The sequence below is a fragment of the Lagopus muta genome, chromosome 4, assembly GCF_023343835.1.
Source record: "Lagopus muta isolate bLagMut1 chromosome 4, bLagMut1 primary, whole genome shotgun sequence".
Classification (NCBI taxonomy): Eukaryota; Metazoa; Chordata; class Aves; order Galliformes; family Phasianidae; genus Lagopus; species Lagopus muta.
In genome coordinates this window covers 62,554,813-62,570,899 of record NC_064436.1, presented here as the reverse complement: position 1 = coordinate 62,570,899, position 16,087 = coordinate 62,554,813, and the positions used below count along the sequence as shown (strand labels likewise).

At 40.5% G+C, this 16,087-nt stretch overlaps 1 protein-coding gene across 2 annotated transcripts in view; it reads left to right on the top strand.

Annotated features, from left to right (window-relative positions):
• Positions 1-16,087, top strand: part of SH3BP2 (SH3 domain binding protein 2) — an 81,244-nt gene that overhangs the window by 22,484 nt on the left and 42,673 nt on the right. The window contains exons 2-4 of one of the 2 annotated variants that reach the window (XM_048942554.1): positions 3,052-3,126; positions 3,543-3,639; positions 8,573-8,724. In XM_048942554.1, the coding sequence (XP_048798511.1) occupies positions 8,673-8,724 (52 nt within the window). In that variant the 5' untranslated portion in view covers positions 3,052-3,126; positions 3,543-3,639; positions 8,573-8,672. Of the gene's footprint in view, positions 1-3,051; positions 3,127-3,542; positions 3,640-8,572; positions 8,725-16,087 lie in introns of those variants that run through there. The other variant, XM_048942557.1, reaches the window with a different exon arrangement.

Genomic DNA, 16,087 nt, shown 5'->3' with positions numbered 1-16,087 from the left:
CAGAGACGGCGATGCTTTAGCTCGGCTGTATTTTAATGAGTGAAATTAGGCACTGCGGCTGGACTAGGTGAGCGCAGGGGTCCCCTCGGGTAGCTGAGGAGTCAGTTCTGCCCGAGCGACAGAAGCAGAATGTGAGATAAATTCGTTTAATGTGTTGCATGTGCTGCAGGAGGCAAAAGCAGCTGAGGAAAACTAAGAAACAATGACCGAAACAAACTCCCTCCTGTCATGCAGTCTTCTTTCCTTCTATTTACTTTAACGTACTTTTGTAGGCTATAAAATCAGTAGAATGTGTTAAAATTTCTTTTTTTGATTGCTCTGCCACTTTCTAGCTCCTTCTGCAGAATTCCAGGGCCTTCTGGACGTACTGTTCTGCTGCGTATTGCTCAGGGGTCAAAGTGGCAGCAACTATTGGCTCACAGTAAAACTATCTTGTGCCCAGTCTGTGATATTAAAGACTACGGCAGAGCTTTTCAGGGGCCATTTTGCTAAACATTCTGGAATAAGAGTTCCCTGTCTGCCTCTTTGAAGTCTATGGGACTTTTAATATTTCCTTCATCAATGGTAGGACGGGGCGTTAAGGTTGCCTAAGTATGGGACAGGGCCAACCTTTTTGTGAATCAGTGCAGCTATGAGTGAGTCAATCAGCTCTTTGGTGCATCATCTCCTTCTATATAAGGTATACATTAAAGCAGATGTCATCCCAGGCACAAGCCTAGGAAATTGCTGAGGTAGAAGGCTAACAATTTCACGGAGTGCAGTTAAATATGTCTTTCTTCGTGCCCCTTTGTACCTATCTTCTCCTACAAGTAAGGAGTGCTGTGAGAATGAATTCTCCAGTACTTACAAAAAATCAGAATTTGTGCCACTGAAGAAGTGCAGGTGTTTATTGAAATGAAAACAAGTTTTGCAAATCCTGTACAACATGGAAGCAAAATACCATGCAAAACTCAACAAACTGGAATGTTTCCTCCAACGACCAGAGGTCCCTGCTCCTGTGATGTGTGGAACTGAGTCGTTTCACTGGGGACCAGTGAGCCAGCAGTCCTCTATAACTGTAATTAGTGCATATTATCCATTCAGCTCTTGGTGATGAGAGATCCTTGCTGAGCCAGAGTGGTGGTCAGGAGGCTTAGCCTCCCCACTGTATGGTTGTGGTGGCACAGACACCTCTGAGATCATGAAGAGGAGACTTGGGAGGTAGACTTCACATGCTGCTCTAAGAATAGAAGAAATGGTAGAATTGTTCTGAGTCAGTCATTAACAGAACAGACTTTGCTTATAATTTAGCTGTGATTACTTTGGTAATGTTGTAAATTTGCATAATTAGTCTCTCATTACTCATGAGAAACATAACTAATATGCAGCAGTCTTCTTTAGCCTGTAGCTTAAAAGCAGAATAGAGAAATAGCACAGAAACAGTTTCTTTGATGTTCACATCTCCCTGGCTCCCTAGGATAGGGTGATCTATACAGCCTTTTCTCTCACCTGTACTGGTCCCCTGATGTGACTGGAAAATTGGATTTCTATTCTTTTCTGAGTCCCTGGGAAATACTGCTTTACTTTATGGGGTAAACAGGTTGAAAATCTCAAATATAGCTAGTGAACTTACAACCTTTGGACTCGCTTTTCTTTGTCCCTCACATTCTAGCTGGCATTATTTAAAGCAGAGCATAAAAAAATAATGTGTGTGTATGTATGTATGTATATAATGTTTGTGTTCAACTGATCTGTGATGCTTCCTTTACCTACTGATTAGCTTTTTTCAGAGGCTTTTGTCTAGCATCTTGGTTCATCTTGTGGTTGATTAGCAAGATGCTTCATCATCTTCCTGCTGGCTTGTCATTAATGTTCCTCTTCTGCAACACCTCCCCCAAGGAGCAGGGCAAAGTCAGTACATTTACATGATTTGCTGGTGCACCAATTGCCTAACTATTCCCTTATACTGCCCCTCTTTATCCTTCTGCCATGTATCGCTTCACAATTGCTTGAGAAACTTTGATTCAAGAACCTTTTGATTGTACAGCATCTGGAAGAATAACATCTGAGTTCACTCTACTATACCACTACTAATAAAGAATTACAGGATTTGCCTGTCACTCTGTTTTTGTTTTTTAATTGAAAGTCACTGTGTGCTGTGAAACAGTGTTCAAAAGCCTTTTACTTCATACCAGCACTCAGCACTGGTGCTGACATGAACATGTTCAGGTGGGATCACTGCTAAAACTTATTTCCAGTTCTCTGAATTAGAGCTGTCAAATCCATGCATTAGATAGGACAGAAGCAGCTCTAATTAATCCAAAGATTAAATTTAATGTTTCCATATGTTAGGTGGCTGTTGCTTCTTGCCTGAGAATGCTTTGACATGTCAGAATTGCAAGAGTAGTTTATCTGTGTGGCTTCAGAGCTGCCTCTGAGATTTATAGTGAAGTACGTGTTTTGCACAGACTGTGTGCAACCTTCATCCTTGAACTAGACCAGAAAGACGAAGAAGCTGCCTATGTCTGGCCCTTTCCATCAGAGTAACTGAGAAGGTGAAAACGTGTGTGTTTTTTTTTCTTCTTGATGCTTAGTATTGATGGCATCATTGGTTTGTATTGCTCTATAATATACAGGAAGTAAAAATTCCTGATGCTCTCACAACTGCTCCCAGTCAGAAAGCTGCCACTGCCTGTGTTTTTTCAGAACTGCTCTCCCTGCTCAGTGCTGTAACTTGTGAGCACCATCCTTCTTTGAAGCCTGGCTTAATATCTGACCTGTTCTGCGGCTTTTTGTCATTGTTTAATGAAAGCCCCTACTGAGAGGATCATAGTCATAAACCCCTCAGGAATTCAGTTTTATTAAGCAATTTTCTCAGTCTTAGCAGAATTATATGGCACATGTTGATTAGTCCTTATAACAACTAGAGCAGGCACAATGAATCTATCATTGCCCTCACAAGGAAGTCAAATCTCACGTAAATCAGTCTTCATAACTTTTGGTCTTGTGCTCAAGGTGTTACTGATGAAGTGTGTTCATGTGAGTGACTACATTGTCTCTTTCATCTTCCAGCAGAGGAAATTACTTTGGAGAGCGTCGAGACCAAAGTGCTGATGATTTCATGAGTTTATTGCCTGAGAGCTGCAGGTAAGTGAACCAAACCCAGCACACAGGCGATAGGTGCTGAAGCATTTCAGTAGTGAATGTACTGATGTCACTGCGGTGCAAAAGTGTACAGCACTTTGTTTCCACTGAGACTTCATCTAACTCCAAATTCAGCACTGGAAAAAAAGCCTCTCTTATTTTAAGCGCATTGATAGTCTCAGTGCTTTATTTTTATTTCTGTTTTTTTTTTTGTTGTTGAGCTTGAATGACTGCTTGCTAAATTTAAAGAATATTTTAAAAAATCTGACTGTCAAACATTTCCTGGAACATCTTTCTGGTATTTTTTTCTCAGTAGATGTGTGTATTTTGTTGGTATTTCTTTCTGTGTTCCTCTTGGAAATGCTTTTCAAATTCATTCAACTCAGCTCTCCCCAGTAAAATGATGTATTTCTTTGCAGCCACCGTGATGCTTCTGTAGTCGTGAAATCTGAATTAGTTGGAATTCATCATTTAACATCAATTATCTTCAGAACATTGTTGTGACTTCAGGTAGAGGTATGGTCTTCAAAGTGGAGTTAGGATATTAAGAAGTAGATATCAGGTATCAGATGATGATCATTTTGGATTCATGCCTTAAGACTTATGTTTGCATGGTGTTTTGCATTTTCAACATCTGTTTTCTTTAATGAGGATGCTTTTATTTCTCGTTTCTGAAATTATTTGCCCATTCACTAACCATTATCTGTGGTAGGGATCCTGCTAATTATACCATTATTGACTACCCAGACCTGGTATGTTTTGTCTTATATCAAGGATGAATATAACCCCTGTATGTCCAATAACACAAGTGAAAACACAATGTTGTCATGCAGTTAAGGGCTGAATTACAGTGAATTTGCATGCATACACCTAATAAAATTTAATTCATTAAATTCATTAAAGTTTCTCAGATCTCATAACCTTTGTATTTTTCTAAGTCATTTAAAAAGTAATATCATGATTATTAAAAGTGAAAGAAATGATTATATTAGAATTCATTCCTATGGCGTCTCACCATAAAGTTTATTTTTATGAGTGTAAGCTGAACACCACAGGAGTCCTTTAGTGTTCATGGCCAGACACACCCATGCTCATGCCCTCTGGGCTGTAGCCTGATTTAGGAAGGGAAGGTACTCCAGAGGTTACAGAGTCTTCAGCTTATTAGAATCTAATGACCCATGCCAATTTGAAATTGATGTCCTGTGTTGCTGCTGGTCAGACTTCTGCTGCAGGCTGCTGTGAGCTGAAGTCCTTGGTCTTTGAAGTCCAGGCCCACAGCTGTAATTTTAACACCAATCATAATCCAGCCTATCAACTCCTTCTGGACACCGTTCAAAGTCTGTTATGTCAGCCCTACTTAACATTGAAATCCAGGGCTGGCAAGAAGTGTGAAATTGAATTTAGGACTAACTAAGATTGGATTTCGGATCACAAGGGGTAGTTATGCATTGAGATGGGGCTAAAGCACGTCCTGGAACTGAATATACCACCCAGTCTGACAGCCTGAACCAGGACTGGGTCTGGGAATAACTGGGATGGCAAGCCTGCAGGAAGAGAGCTGGATTTAAGGTTTGGGTGATGGTTGGAGCACAGGGAAGCAATGCTAGGGGCTCTTTGATTTTGATGAAGCTGTAAGGGTTTGATGTGTTAAAGTTAGCGGTCTTAAACAAAGAAGTACAAGTCAGCCACATAACTGTAGAAGATTTTGTTCATTTGGAGCAGTTACCATCAATAATGCTGCTTAAAAGCATTAAATCAGTGTATTTATATTGTTACATTCCTCTTCCTGAGGAGCTGAGAAAGCTGATCATGAGCATCAGGGAGTATGAGGACACAGAGTGGCCAAGTTCAGGGCAGAGTGGATGTGTGAGGCTGAGCCATCACCCAGAACACGCAGACAGCAGGAGGCTTCCTTTGTGGCCTGTGTGTAGCAACTGCAGCTGGTGAAACTCCAGCTGGGCCTTTATGTCTGGAAAAGTCAAAACAAGCAGCTTGAGAAACAACGTGGGTCCTATTTCCACTACCAGAAGTTTAATGTGCAAGGCGACTGTTTATTTTTGTATGACACAGATGAACATTTTGAGGCACGGCTCAGAAATAGCACTTTCAAAATAGCACTTACTCTGAGCTGATAATAATATTTTTTATCGGAAAACAAGGAAATGTATTTCGTTCTCAGAAGAGAGATGGGACAGTTTTATTCCCTCAGGTAACTCATATCAGCTATGAATAAGGCTGAAACAGGTAGTGGAAAACCAACTTTCATTCTTTCAAATTAGAAGTGTCATTCACAGCAATTCACTTTTCTGGAGATCAAAGAATGATATGCAGAATGCTACAGATAACAGGAGGAGGTTAAAAATAATGCGAGTTCTTTGTCCTTTGATAAAGTGAAAAATAGTGATAGAGATTTTCATTATTTTTGAGAGAGAGAGAATAAAGGTAAGCAAATACTCTCAACATGATAGGGAAACATTAGGTTCTCTCAAGATCTCAGTCCTTATAATCCTACTGTGAGCTTCCCCTGAATCATGTTCAAAGACAACCAAGATGCTGGGAAAAAGAACAACTTCTTTCCTGCTACTTGTGAGTGGTGTCAGACTAGAAGCCACAAACCAGTGAGAAATTACTAACTTGAACTCTGGTGGATCAGAAAATCTACTGTGGGATTCTCTGTTCAAGGAGACTCTTTTGAGATGCTTGATTGATGCCTCTTGCCAGTAGGAGATGCTTCTTCCATAGATGCAGGGCACAGCAGAGTTCTACTACCTTGTAGATGTGCTGGAAGATCATGAGGGAGCATACACAGGGCCCTGCTGGTGTCTCCCTCTGTGAGCACAGCTCAGGGATCAATTGGGATCTTCAGTTTTGTACTTTTTGGCAGTTTGAGGAAAGAAATATCAGATGAAACAGCACAAGCATGTAATTTTGATTAAATGAGATTCACATTGCTGGGGAGAACTGCAGAGGAACCCAGCTAATCAAGATGTTCAGATATCCAGATAAGGAACAGTCATGTTTACATGGAGAAAGGAGTAACTTAACCTATTACTTTTTCCCATTAGTTCTGATAACTATTGTCATCACTTACTAATTGCACCAGATGTAACCTTGCTTTGACTATGGAAAATGCTGCCTCAGTAGGGAGCACCAGCCAGAAAGGTTACCTAAATCCCTGCATGTATAAAAGCTGGAAAATACAGTGCCCCAGTCCAAGGAATGGTTTCAGGGAGGATGCTCTTTGTAGTTTCACCAATCCCTGAAGAACGCAAGATATAAAGAGAGTTATAAGTTGGGTAATGAAATTGGTTAGTCATGGGCATGCTGGGCATGGCCAAATACTACAGAGTAGGTGTGATGTGAGATCATCCCAATGATATGCTCTGATGTTCACGCTCTTGTACTTGCCTTAGGATTTCACCAAGGCCAAAAGTGTAGCAGGAGTCGGTGCCCAGAACCCAAAATGCTACAGAAACCCCACAGTGATGGATGGGATAGGTGTTTTTATTTTGTTTTGTTTTGTTTTTCAAAGACATACAAATACTTCAGGGCTCTTAAGGATTATCTAACAATGGAAATCGTGGTTATCTTTTAATTTTCCATCTGATGTTTTGTTACACCTTCCTCAAGTATTTAGCACTGAGTAGCAATAGAGAATTTAGTGGAAAATTCGTCTGATCTAGTCAAGACATTCTCATGTAACTCTATCAAAATTCCTTTGATTTTTACTATATTGATGAAATGAATAATCGGTTCACTCACATCCTTCTTTCCACGTACTTATTTCCAGGGCTGGCCCTAACTGTGGTAAAACGCCATCCTGTTATTTTCAACATGAAACAAGCAGTCAGAAGCTTGCACGCTTGACTGCACTTCCTGATGTTAACACTGCTAACCAAGAACTGGGCTTCTGCTTCGTATGTCTCACTGCTCTTCACAAAAAGCTGTCTCTGCAGAGAAGTGTAGGCGAAGTGGCTGAGAGAAGGAAGGAACACGAGTAGTTTTGTGTACAAAACATTCCTCCTACGCAAGTGGTACTCTGGGGGTGGCTGCTATCTTTAGACTCATTGAAAAGCCACAGTCCAAAAATAATAAAAAAGTGTTACTACGAATAATAAATGTGAGACCAACAGGTCAAATCTGAGCTTTTGCTTTTTTTTTTTTTAGAGTGGATGTGTGGGCTGAAAAGATTGATTGAGTCACATTTGAGAATGGAGAAAAATACAAGAAACAAATGAGAAGTGTTTTAGATGTTGATCGTTCTCTTTTTCATAGTAACAATTGAATGGAACATATTAGTAAAGCTTACATACTGCACACCTACACTTGCTATTTTTTAAAGTGTTTTTTGGTTGCTAAAGCCAAGGTGCCCTAAAAGAACCTCGTGCTTAATTGCCTGTTTAAAAATGTGACCAAACATGGCATGAATTTGTATGCAACAAGGACTATTTCTGAAAGAAAATTAGCACATAGTAGGTTAAGGTGTGAAATTCTAGTCTGTTCTACACTCTGCATTCGTTCTCTGTGAGGACACTTCTGCCCTTACCTGGAGAGCTCTTGCAGGAACTTCAAGGAGGTATCCAACTCTCTCTGCTCTCATTCTTGCTTACTCCACCATCATTTCCAGGTTATCAACCAAAACAGTGGAATGATGGAACCTACAAGTAAGACTAGAAAGTGCTGGTCTGAGTCTCTGGGCACAAGCACTCATGTATAGCAAAAGATAAAACCGGAGGAAGGAGGGGTAAAATAAACTTGAATTAGTAACAGAAGAATATAGTTTAGATTCTGCTGTCTCTCAAGAACTGCTCTGATATTTGTTTTGTTTGGCCTTTCTCTCTCTTTCATGATACAAAACCCTACAGCTTGAATTTCAATTATTTTCCTTTGAAACAAGATAGTGTTTCAGCTTTCTGAAGACTGAAGGCTGGGCTTCTACCAAGGCCGTGACTGTGGAACTGTGGATTAACTTCCAGTAATTTTATGAGTTATGTCTCTAGTTAGGCTTTTCACTGCAACATCACGTGGTGGTGTGATTTTTTTGTTATTTTACGACTGTGTTCCTGCTGATAGTGGTACTTATGCAGAAAGGCATAGATTGACTCTTTGCACATTGAAGCCTTCTGCCAGCAGAGCTCTGCTGGAAGCACTTCCCAACTCATCCATGTCTTGTTCTTCTGTATAGCTTGGCAATGGACTGAGTACATTTCCAGCATCTCGTGGTTGTAAATAATTCTGGTCATTTCAGCAAGTGCTGCCACTCATTAAATCCGGTTTCTTTGAACACTCAGCCTGTGAGGTCAGCGTAAGACTCCTGCATCCTGTGAGTGATGTGACGTTTAAAGTTGCAGTGCTTTAGTCATGCCCACTCACCAACATTTAGTTCTGAGTGGTTCTCTCCCACTTTTCCTCATTCTTTTACTCACATTTTCTGTCTTTTCATTTCCAGGTAGACTTGATTTGGATGTTACAGTTCCTGTATGCTTTGAGGTGGCTGCAACCCACCTGAAGGTCTGAAGGAGGTCTCAGCTGTTGTCGCTGGGCTGTGCATGCAGGCCAGGCTGCTGCCCATTGCACTGACAGCTACAGTGGGCATCAAAGGTAGGGGTAGAAATATTTCTTAGTTTCTAGCAAGAAAGCTGCTTTCATGCACAACACATGCATTTTTTTCTCAGCAAAGCAGCTGCATTATCTCCAGTCTTATTAAAAAACACAGATTTACAACTTCATGCTTCAGAGGTGAGGAAATCTCCTGGCCTCAAAGAGGGTATCAAAATGCACTGTATTTTGTGATGTTTTCAACATACAGAAAGCTTTCAAAAGCTCCAAGGGCTGAACTATTTTTCTTGTTAAAAATATCTCATTGTGCCTTATCTGTGAGTTTATCTTGTGGGTAAAACCAGAGACGCTGCACACAGAGGGTTCTTACTAAAATACCTCAAAGATAGGTTTGGCTGATCAGTTTTCTCTAAATATTACCACGCAGTCTGATCTCATTGAAAAAGCCTATAATTAACATGTAGTTTAATTCCATATGTACATTTGTATTGAGTGAGTTTCTCAATTTTCAAATGGGCATAAAATGTAAGTTTCAGTGGATACCAATAATTTTTGTAAACCTTAGGCAAGTACAAGTACAGAATTACTTGTGGAGGTTGTGGTGAGGAGTGCTGGGCAAGAAATACAAGAGGGAAGTCTTCAGATGTTGCTGAAAGAAGTGGTGCTAGTACTGTTTCCACTGCCTCCCTGCTCCTCCTGCCACCAGATGGGAAATGTGACGTCCCACTGAGGCATGGCTGCTGGCAGGAATGGCATCTCTGTGCTCAAGTCAGTCTTGCACCTCTAGGGCAGTGTTGTTCACAGGCTCGTAAAAAATACATTTCGAAATGGATTAGAAGTGCAGAAGTTTTGCAGAGACATATTGCGTGTGACGGGAATTCCTATAAGAGCCTGAGGAAGAGACTGACTGTAACAGATGCCATCTTTTGTGGTTGTCTCTGAAGCATGTGAAACATGAAGGGCAGCAGAGCTCCTGGGCATGCAGGTCAAGGACCACCAACAAAGTGGGTACAGGCAGAGATTTTTAGTGTTGATTAAGCATTTTTTCATTTGTTCACAAATGTTTTATGCACTTTTTAAAAAATCTTATTTGTCTAGCTTGCATGTTTTATGTGCATACTTTTTTTACTTCCCTTTATCTCTCTTCAAAGACAGTGTCAGTTTCAGGTGCCTGCTTATTGTTAAATTTTATTTTAAGGATGTGGTGATCCTTAATACTGGAACACCCCAAGGAAGTTTTCAGCTTCCATTACACTCCCCTGAAGTATCCATAAGGTAAGAGAATATTATCCTCAGGAACTGCACAGACTGCTGTGGAGGTCAGCATAAGCATCAGTAGCTAGTGGCAGTGAGGAAGCTCTCTGACACGTGGCAAAAAAAGAGGAATTTCACCTGATTCCCATATGTTCCTGTGAAGCATTTTCTAACTTTGAGGGACTGTGCAATATTACAAGTCTGGAAATCTCAGGACAGATTTGCTAAGAGTAGTCTGACACAAATAGTTGCCAAATGCCAGGTTGTAGAGAACACTGTTCAGTGGCAGACTCAGCCCCTATTCGTAGCGAGCAGGAGGAAAAGAATAAGTTCACAACTCTGTGAATGTGTGAAATGCTTATGTTAGCCAATGGACCTGTGTCCTGAAGCACATCCAGACTTGACACCACACTCAGGTTTATTGAGACATTTCTTCCATGTAGAATATAAATCCAGTGGCTGCTCTGAAACCAGACTTCTGCAAGCTTTCTTTCCAGTGTTTTCTTTCCAGGTGTCAGTGGTGGTAATGTTTGCAGTGACACTATGGGAAATCCATGTTCAAATCTTTCTTTTGTGTCTGGGATGACACAGGCCTCTGATGCTGTTCATCAGAAGAGAGAGACATGGGGGATGCCTGGACTGCAGTTTCTGCAGATGGGATTCTCCATATACTGCATCACATGGCACTGCATGTGTACTGTGCCATCCTCCTGGAGCAGGAGTCCAAGCCTCCATACTATCCTTCCTCCAATAAGAGAGTTATCTTTATGTGTATATACACACAGTGTACCTTATAAGAACTTGATTTATGGCGGGGAATGCGTGCCTTTATGGCACAGCAGATCTTTAATTAGTAATATCAGCACTGGCTGAACAAGTTGAAGTAATAAAGCAGTATGAGGAGAGTCATAGAGCTCAATGCTGGCTAATTTAGCCTGCCTATTAGTTGGACTAATTAGCCTAGATGGAAAGCAATACTTAAGCAGTCACTCCACTACTGCTTTTTGAGCCAGATCATTCAGAGCCAGCTCTGATATTTCTACACAGTAGCACATCGTACTGTGTAAATATATTGTCAGTGCTGCAAAGCAGATGGCCTTGTAGGAACCTTACTTCTCACATAGGCCACTGCTAATTCATAACTTCATGTTGTGCTGGAGACCTCTCATATGGAATCTTCCAGTGAGAGAAACATAATTTTCCCCATAGTATCTACCAGCAGAATTTGCATTTCTTAGCCTATTTAATCTGGGTCAAATGTTTTTTTTTAATTATTTTCAATAAGAAAATTCTGTAATGCTGCTATGAAATGTCTTATATTTTGCAATACTAACATAAATTTTTTTAATGTCTGATTTCTATTATGGCTGTCAGTGATGACAAACATAGATTTCAGTGAAAAAAAGATGAAATAAATAGAATAGTGTACAAAACAGACTAAGAACTAAGAAAAGTATTTCCAAGCAAATTATCTTCATATGGACACAAATCATAGACAGAAGAAAATAAAAAGCTGTTCATCAAAGCTTTAATCAATTACATATGGCTTGAGCAAGGATGACTAGTATGAGTAATTCTTCTTTTGACATTTAGCTATCCTTTAAAAACACAAAATACAGTTTAAAAACAGAGCACTGGAGTGAAAATGCATAGGAAAGTCTGGTGGAAATAATGAAGTATGATTCTGTGATTCTATTAAGTACACCCAATTTTGCTCCATAGAGTGTTGGTTAAAGAAGGCTATGGGAGGAGGTGGAACAGCTGAATTAGAGGAGGTGCAGCAGCTGTCCATCTGCATCAGGGTAGAATGCATGCCTCTGCAGGAAATACAGGCTGTGTCCTTTCAGCTGTTAATCTGCCAAAGTTGTCGTACCTTCCCCAGAAGTGACTGCACTGACTAGCACAATGCTAAGCAGATGGAGGCGTTGGAGTCAGGTATGGAGCTCAAAGTGATGTGCTGGTGTCAAAGCCTTGTTTCCATGACATCTAATCCTGATTTAGAGAAATCTCTAGGAAGTGGTACCAAATTCTCTGAGAGATGATGATAAAATTAGATTTAGACAAGTATATCATCAGAAACATTTCTCAGGACTTCAGGTGCTACACAAACATAACAAATATTGGCGGGCAGATAAGAAGATGTAAGTTCTAGGGAAGCTGCTCTGAGTTTTCAGTCAAAGGTGGAATTCTGAGCAATTGTTCATGTGAATATCAGCACTCATTCAGAGGAGTGGAGAAGCACTGATTAGATTTGTTTGTGTGATAATTGGTGCTAGTGAAGAGCAAAGCGTATTTTCTGTTTGCCTTAGGCATGCTTACAGAAAGGCAACCAGTCTTAATCTGCTGATATCAACAGGACAAATGTGCCTTCCCAGACAGTGCAACTACTGCATACACTGCTCTGTGTGTGTACTTGTGCTCCACGCAGCCCAGATAAACTTACCGGGTTCAGCTTTATTCAGGACCGCATCTTTGTGTCATCTGCAGACTTTACTCATGGTTATTTTCTCTTTGTTTCCGTATCAATCATGCAAACATTCAGTCGTGTTAGTTCAGCGTAAAGCTCTGCCAGAAACATATCACTGGGTGAAAAATCCCATGTAGACATCTTGGAATCTTTCAGCTGATTCTAAATCCATGCACTGTTTGGGCTACTTCTATTTTATAGTGCCACATTTCAATCAGGTTGTCTTGGTGGATTGGTTCAACCATCTCACAGATTATTTTGCTTAAATATATCCATTGCTTTTATCGACTAAATTTAACATTTCAAGGAGAAATCTGGTTTGTTTTGAAGACAATCTTTTTTTGTATGGTTTTTTTTTCCCATAAATCATACTGGTGGATGCTGAATACTTACACTTCCATTTAATACTTTGTTTTTCCACAGTTTTGTCTGAGACACACAAACTAACAAATCTTCTGCTGCACTGTCGTGTCTCCCTCACCCCCAGGTGTTAATTGTTTTTAATTTTGGCACAACTATCAGACTTCCAGGTGTTTTTTTTTTAATTTCGCTCTAGCTGCATTTGATATTCCTTATGCCAAAATGAAATATCAATGGACCAAAGTTACTCCATAGCCTGCTCTTTTTCCTGGATACTAATAATGCAGGCTGGTTGATGTTACAATATTTATCCAAACAGATGCATTTTACCATCTGACATTTGATAATTCATCATCTTCATGTGATATGGGTACATCACATCCCTTCCTCCAAATATAAACTAAAACTCTTCAGTACTTCTGCATTTTTTGAAGCATTATTAAGAGCTTTTTCATTTCCTTTGACTAATGAGCTTTCTACCATAGCCAGTGTTTATTCTCTTCCTTTTTTCTATCTTAACTTTACTCCCAGTTTCATCTCTTAACAGTTTCCAATACTTTACAGCAGGGCCTGAGTCACTTGTGACATACATGGCATGAAGGCTTGGTAACTGCTGAAACTATGGAATCTGTGTGTATGTGTATGACTTTGGCTGTAGGGAAAAACATTAATGTTCAAGTTCAGAATTTAATATGTTACAGATGCGTGTGAGTGAGCTGCCCGTGGTGCAGCTGGGTGTGCTTAGTGATCCCGTGACAAGCTGAAGATGTCTGCAGTGAGGAGGCCGCTTAGCCCATTATGCTCCAGAAAGCTTTGAGGTCAGGATACAGGTTTGCACGAGCCTGCCAGACTCTGAGAACGTGACATTCATCTCAGTCTCTCTGACCACAGTTGAGGATGCAGTGGAGGGGCCTTTTTCACAGGCCACAGAAAGTAAAACAACAACGCAACCACACGAGGAAATGGCTAGCACATCCTATCTTCAGAACAGTACCAGATCCTGGGCTTGATAAAGTTTTCCTGTACTGACTACATTGATTCGTAGCAGGGAGGAAAGGAAAAGAACACACAGATATATGAAACTTCTCCCAGTTGCTCTAAGATGAACTCTCTGCAGTGCCCAGAGGTGGTTCCTGGGTCATACCTGGCAGCTCCGAGTGGAAGTCCAGGATACCTTAAGGCATCTCAGATGATATAAAATGCAAAATTAACTGAATTAAGGCCCTTGAGTGGGAGTCAGATTAATGGACCTTACTTTTAGATAGCTAAGTGCAAGTATCTCATTTGCAAACAAGGCTTCCTTCATAACCAGTGGAACTCTCAGTGAATGCCCTCTGGTCATTTGGTTAAGCATGGGTGGTGCATTTGGACAAGCTGGGTAGCAATTTGGGAATACTGACCAGGGACAGAACACTGTTGCTTTAAAAGAGGTGTAGTGTAGCTACTAGGGAGGTACACTGGGCTTCTCAGCTGGCCGCTGGCTGCTGCTAGGGTGCAGACCCCATGTCACTGCTCCTCTCCTCAAGCAGCATCACAGATATCATAGGGCATCTTGGATGATTTAGCCATTTGATTGTGGGCAACATGAAGATGTAATCAAGCCCTAGAGCTCCACTGGCTGCAAATGTAAACCAATCAGCTAGTTTAGCAATATTAGACATTCAAATGTGGGAATCTTAATCTGGAGCTGAATCTCACCCACTGGTTAGAATAATTGTTATTTCCAAGGCTAACATTGTACTTAGTTTGGCTTAAAAGCTAACATTTCTGAATTGTACATCAAAGTGTATCTGGTGTAAGGAATAATTTGGGTAGTTTACTCTTCAACAATGCAGATGCGCCGAAGGATCAGGTGTTGTATAGAAGCAGATTTACCAGCAGTTTTCTGCCCTTTGTGCCACCATGACATCAAGTTTTGCTTGGTAATATATCAGCAGCAGTGAGGATGGGTAGGGGAGACACAACACATCCAGCACTGTACATTCAAAGCCTGAAGTGAAGGAGGCACAATAATGTAGTGTAAGCAAGAAGCTGGAACACTATGATTCGCTCTTGTAACACAAATAACATCTTCTGCCACCTCAGTTTTGCTGTCCCTTCCTCCTGATGTAAAGTGATGTTAAGCAACAAAAGACACCGCTAAGACTTGTTCAGGCACCATTCTGTTCATATCAGAGACTGAGTCTTCTGCTTCTGCAGACACATCAGATCTGGTCAAGTTTTCTCCACTTCCCTGGAGGAAAAGTCACTGGAAATGTTTTCTGGCATCAGTGAATTTTATGTGAGCTGAAACTGAGGAAGAATGCCTCCTTTTTCTCAGTGATTCAGTATGTCCCCAGAAAATTCTGCCCTGTTGCATGTGTGGAAGAAGATTGAGCTTTGAGTGAGGATGAGAAACATGATTGTATGTTTGGGAATTAGTGAATTACTCAGATGTATTGCCTCTTTTGTGTGAAGATCCTTGTGCGAAGTTGCTTTTCAAACAGTAAGAAAACAAGCTTCGTAACACTTGTTCATGTAAAGATGAAGGAAAATTCACATCATACTGAAAAAATGTGATTGGATTTGCTTGGAAAAAAACGTAAGTTTCCTTATCATTGTACCAAAAGTAGAAATACTAGTAATAAAAAAAATCAGTGGGGAAACAAAATGAGCAGTGATTGTGCTCAGTTTGAGATGAGAACAGCTCAGGCCCTTCAGATTTTTGGTCTTTGCAGGCAAGGACAATTATGTTCTGCACCATGTGCTGTCACCTCGTTTTACCAAAGGTTCTGTAGCCAAAATGTTTTGTAAAACTCTTTTCCTATAGACTTTGTTGTTCCAGTAACTATGTTTTATGACTACTATTTTTGCTGGCGTTATTATGTCTTTGATTCACAAAGCATAGTAGAGCTGGCCAATCAAAGAGCAGACTGCTGCTTTTGCTTCCTATGTTTTGACTTCATATTGTGAAGCTTCACAGCCCACAGTCCTTGCATCAGCTGTGTCCAATAACTCTACAGCATCTCGTGCTCGCTTCTAGTGATCCATCTTATACCATATCTGTCTTTGCCTTAAGATTCTGTGGGGCATGCACTGCAGTTGTTTAAATAATTTTATCTATTGTACGACGTTATGTTCATTTATGGGTGATGACACTGTCTTCAAGTGATGAGTCATAGAAAATGCCAGCTCATGTGGCTTTTGTTTCTTTATTCCCAGTTCAAGACTCACATGATTTCATTAGGGCTGTCACAGTTTGATGCGCAAACTTGCACTGAAAACATGGCATTTAAAATACATTCTTGAATCTGAAGTGGGGTATAGGGGCTTGTAGTCATCTGT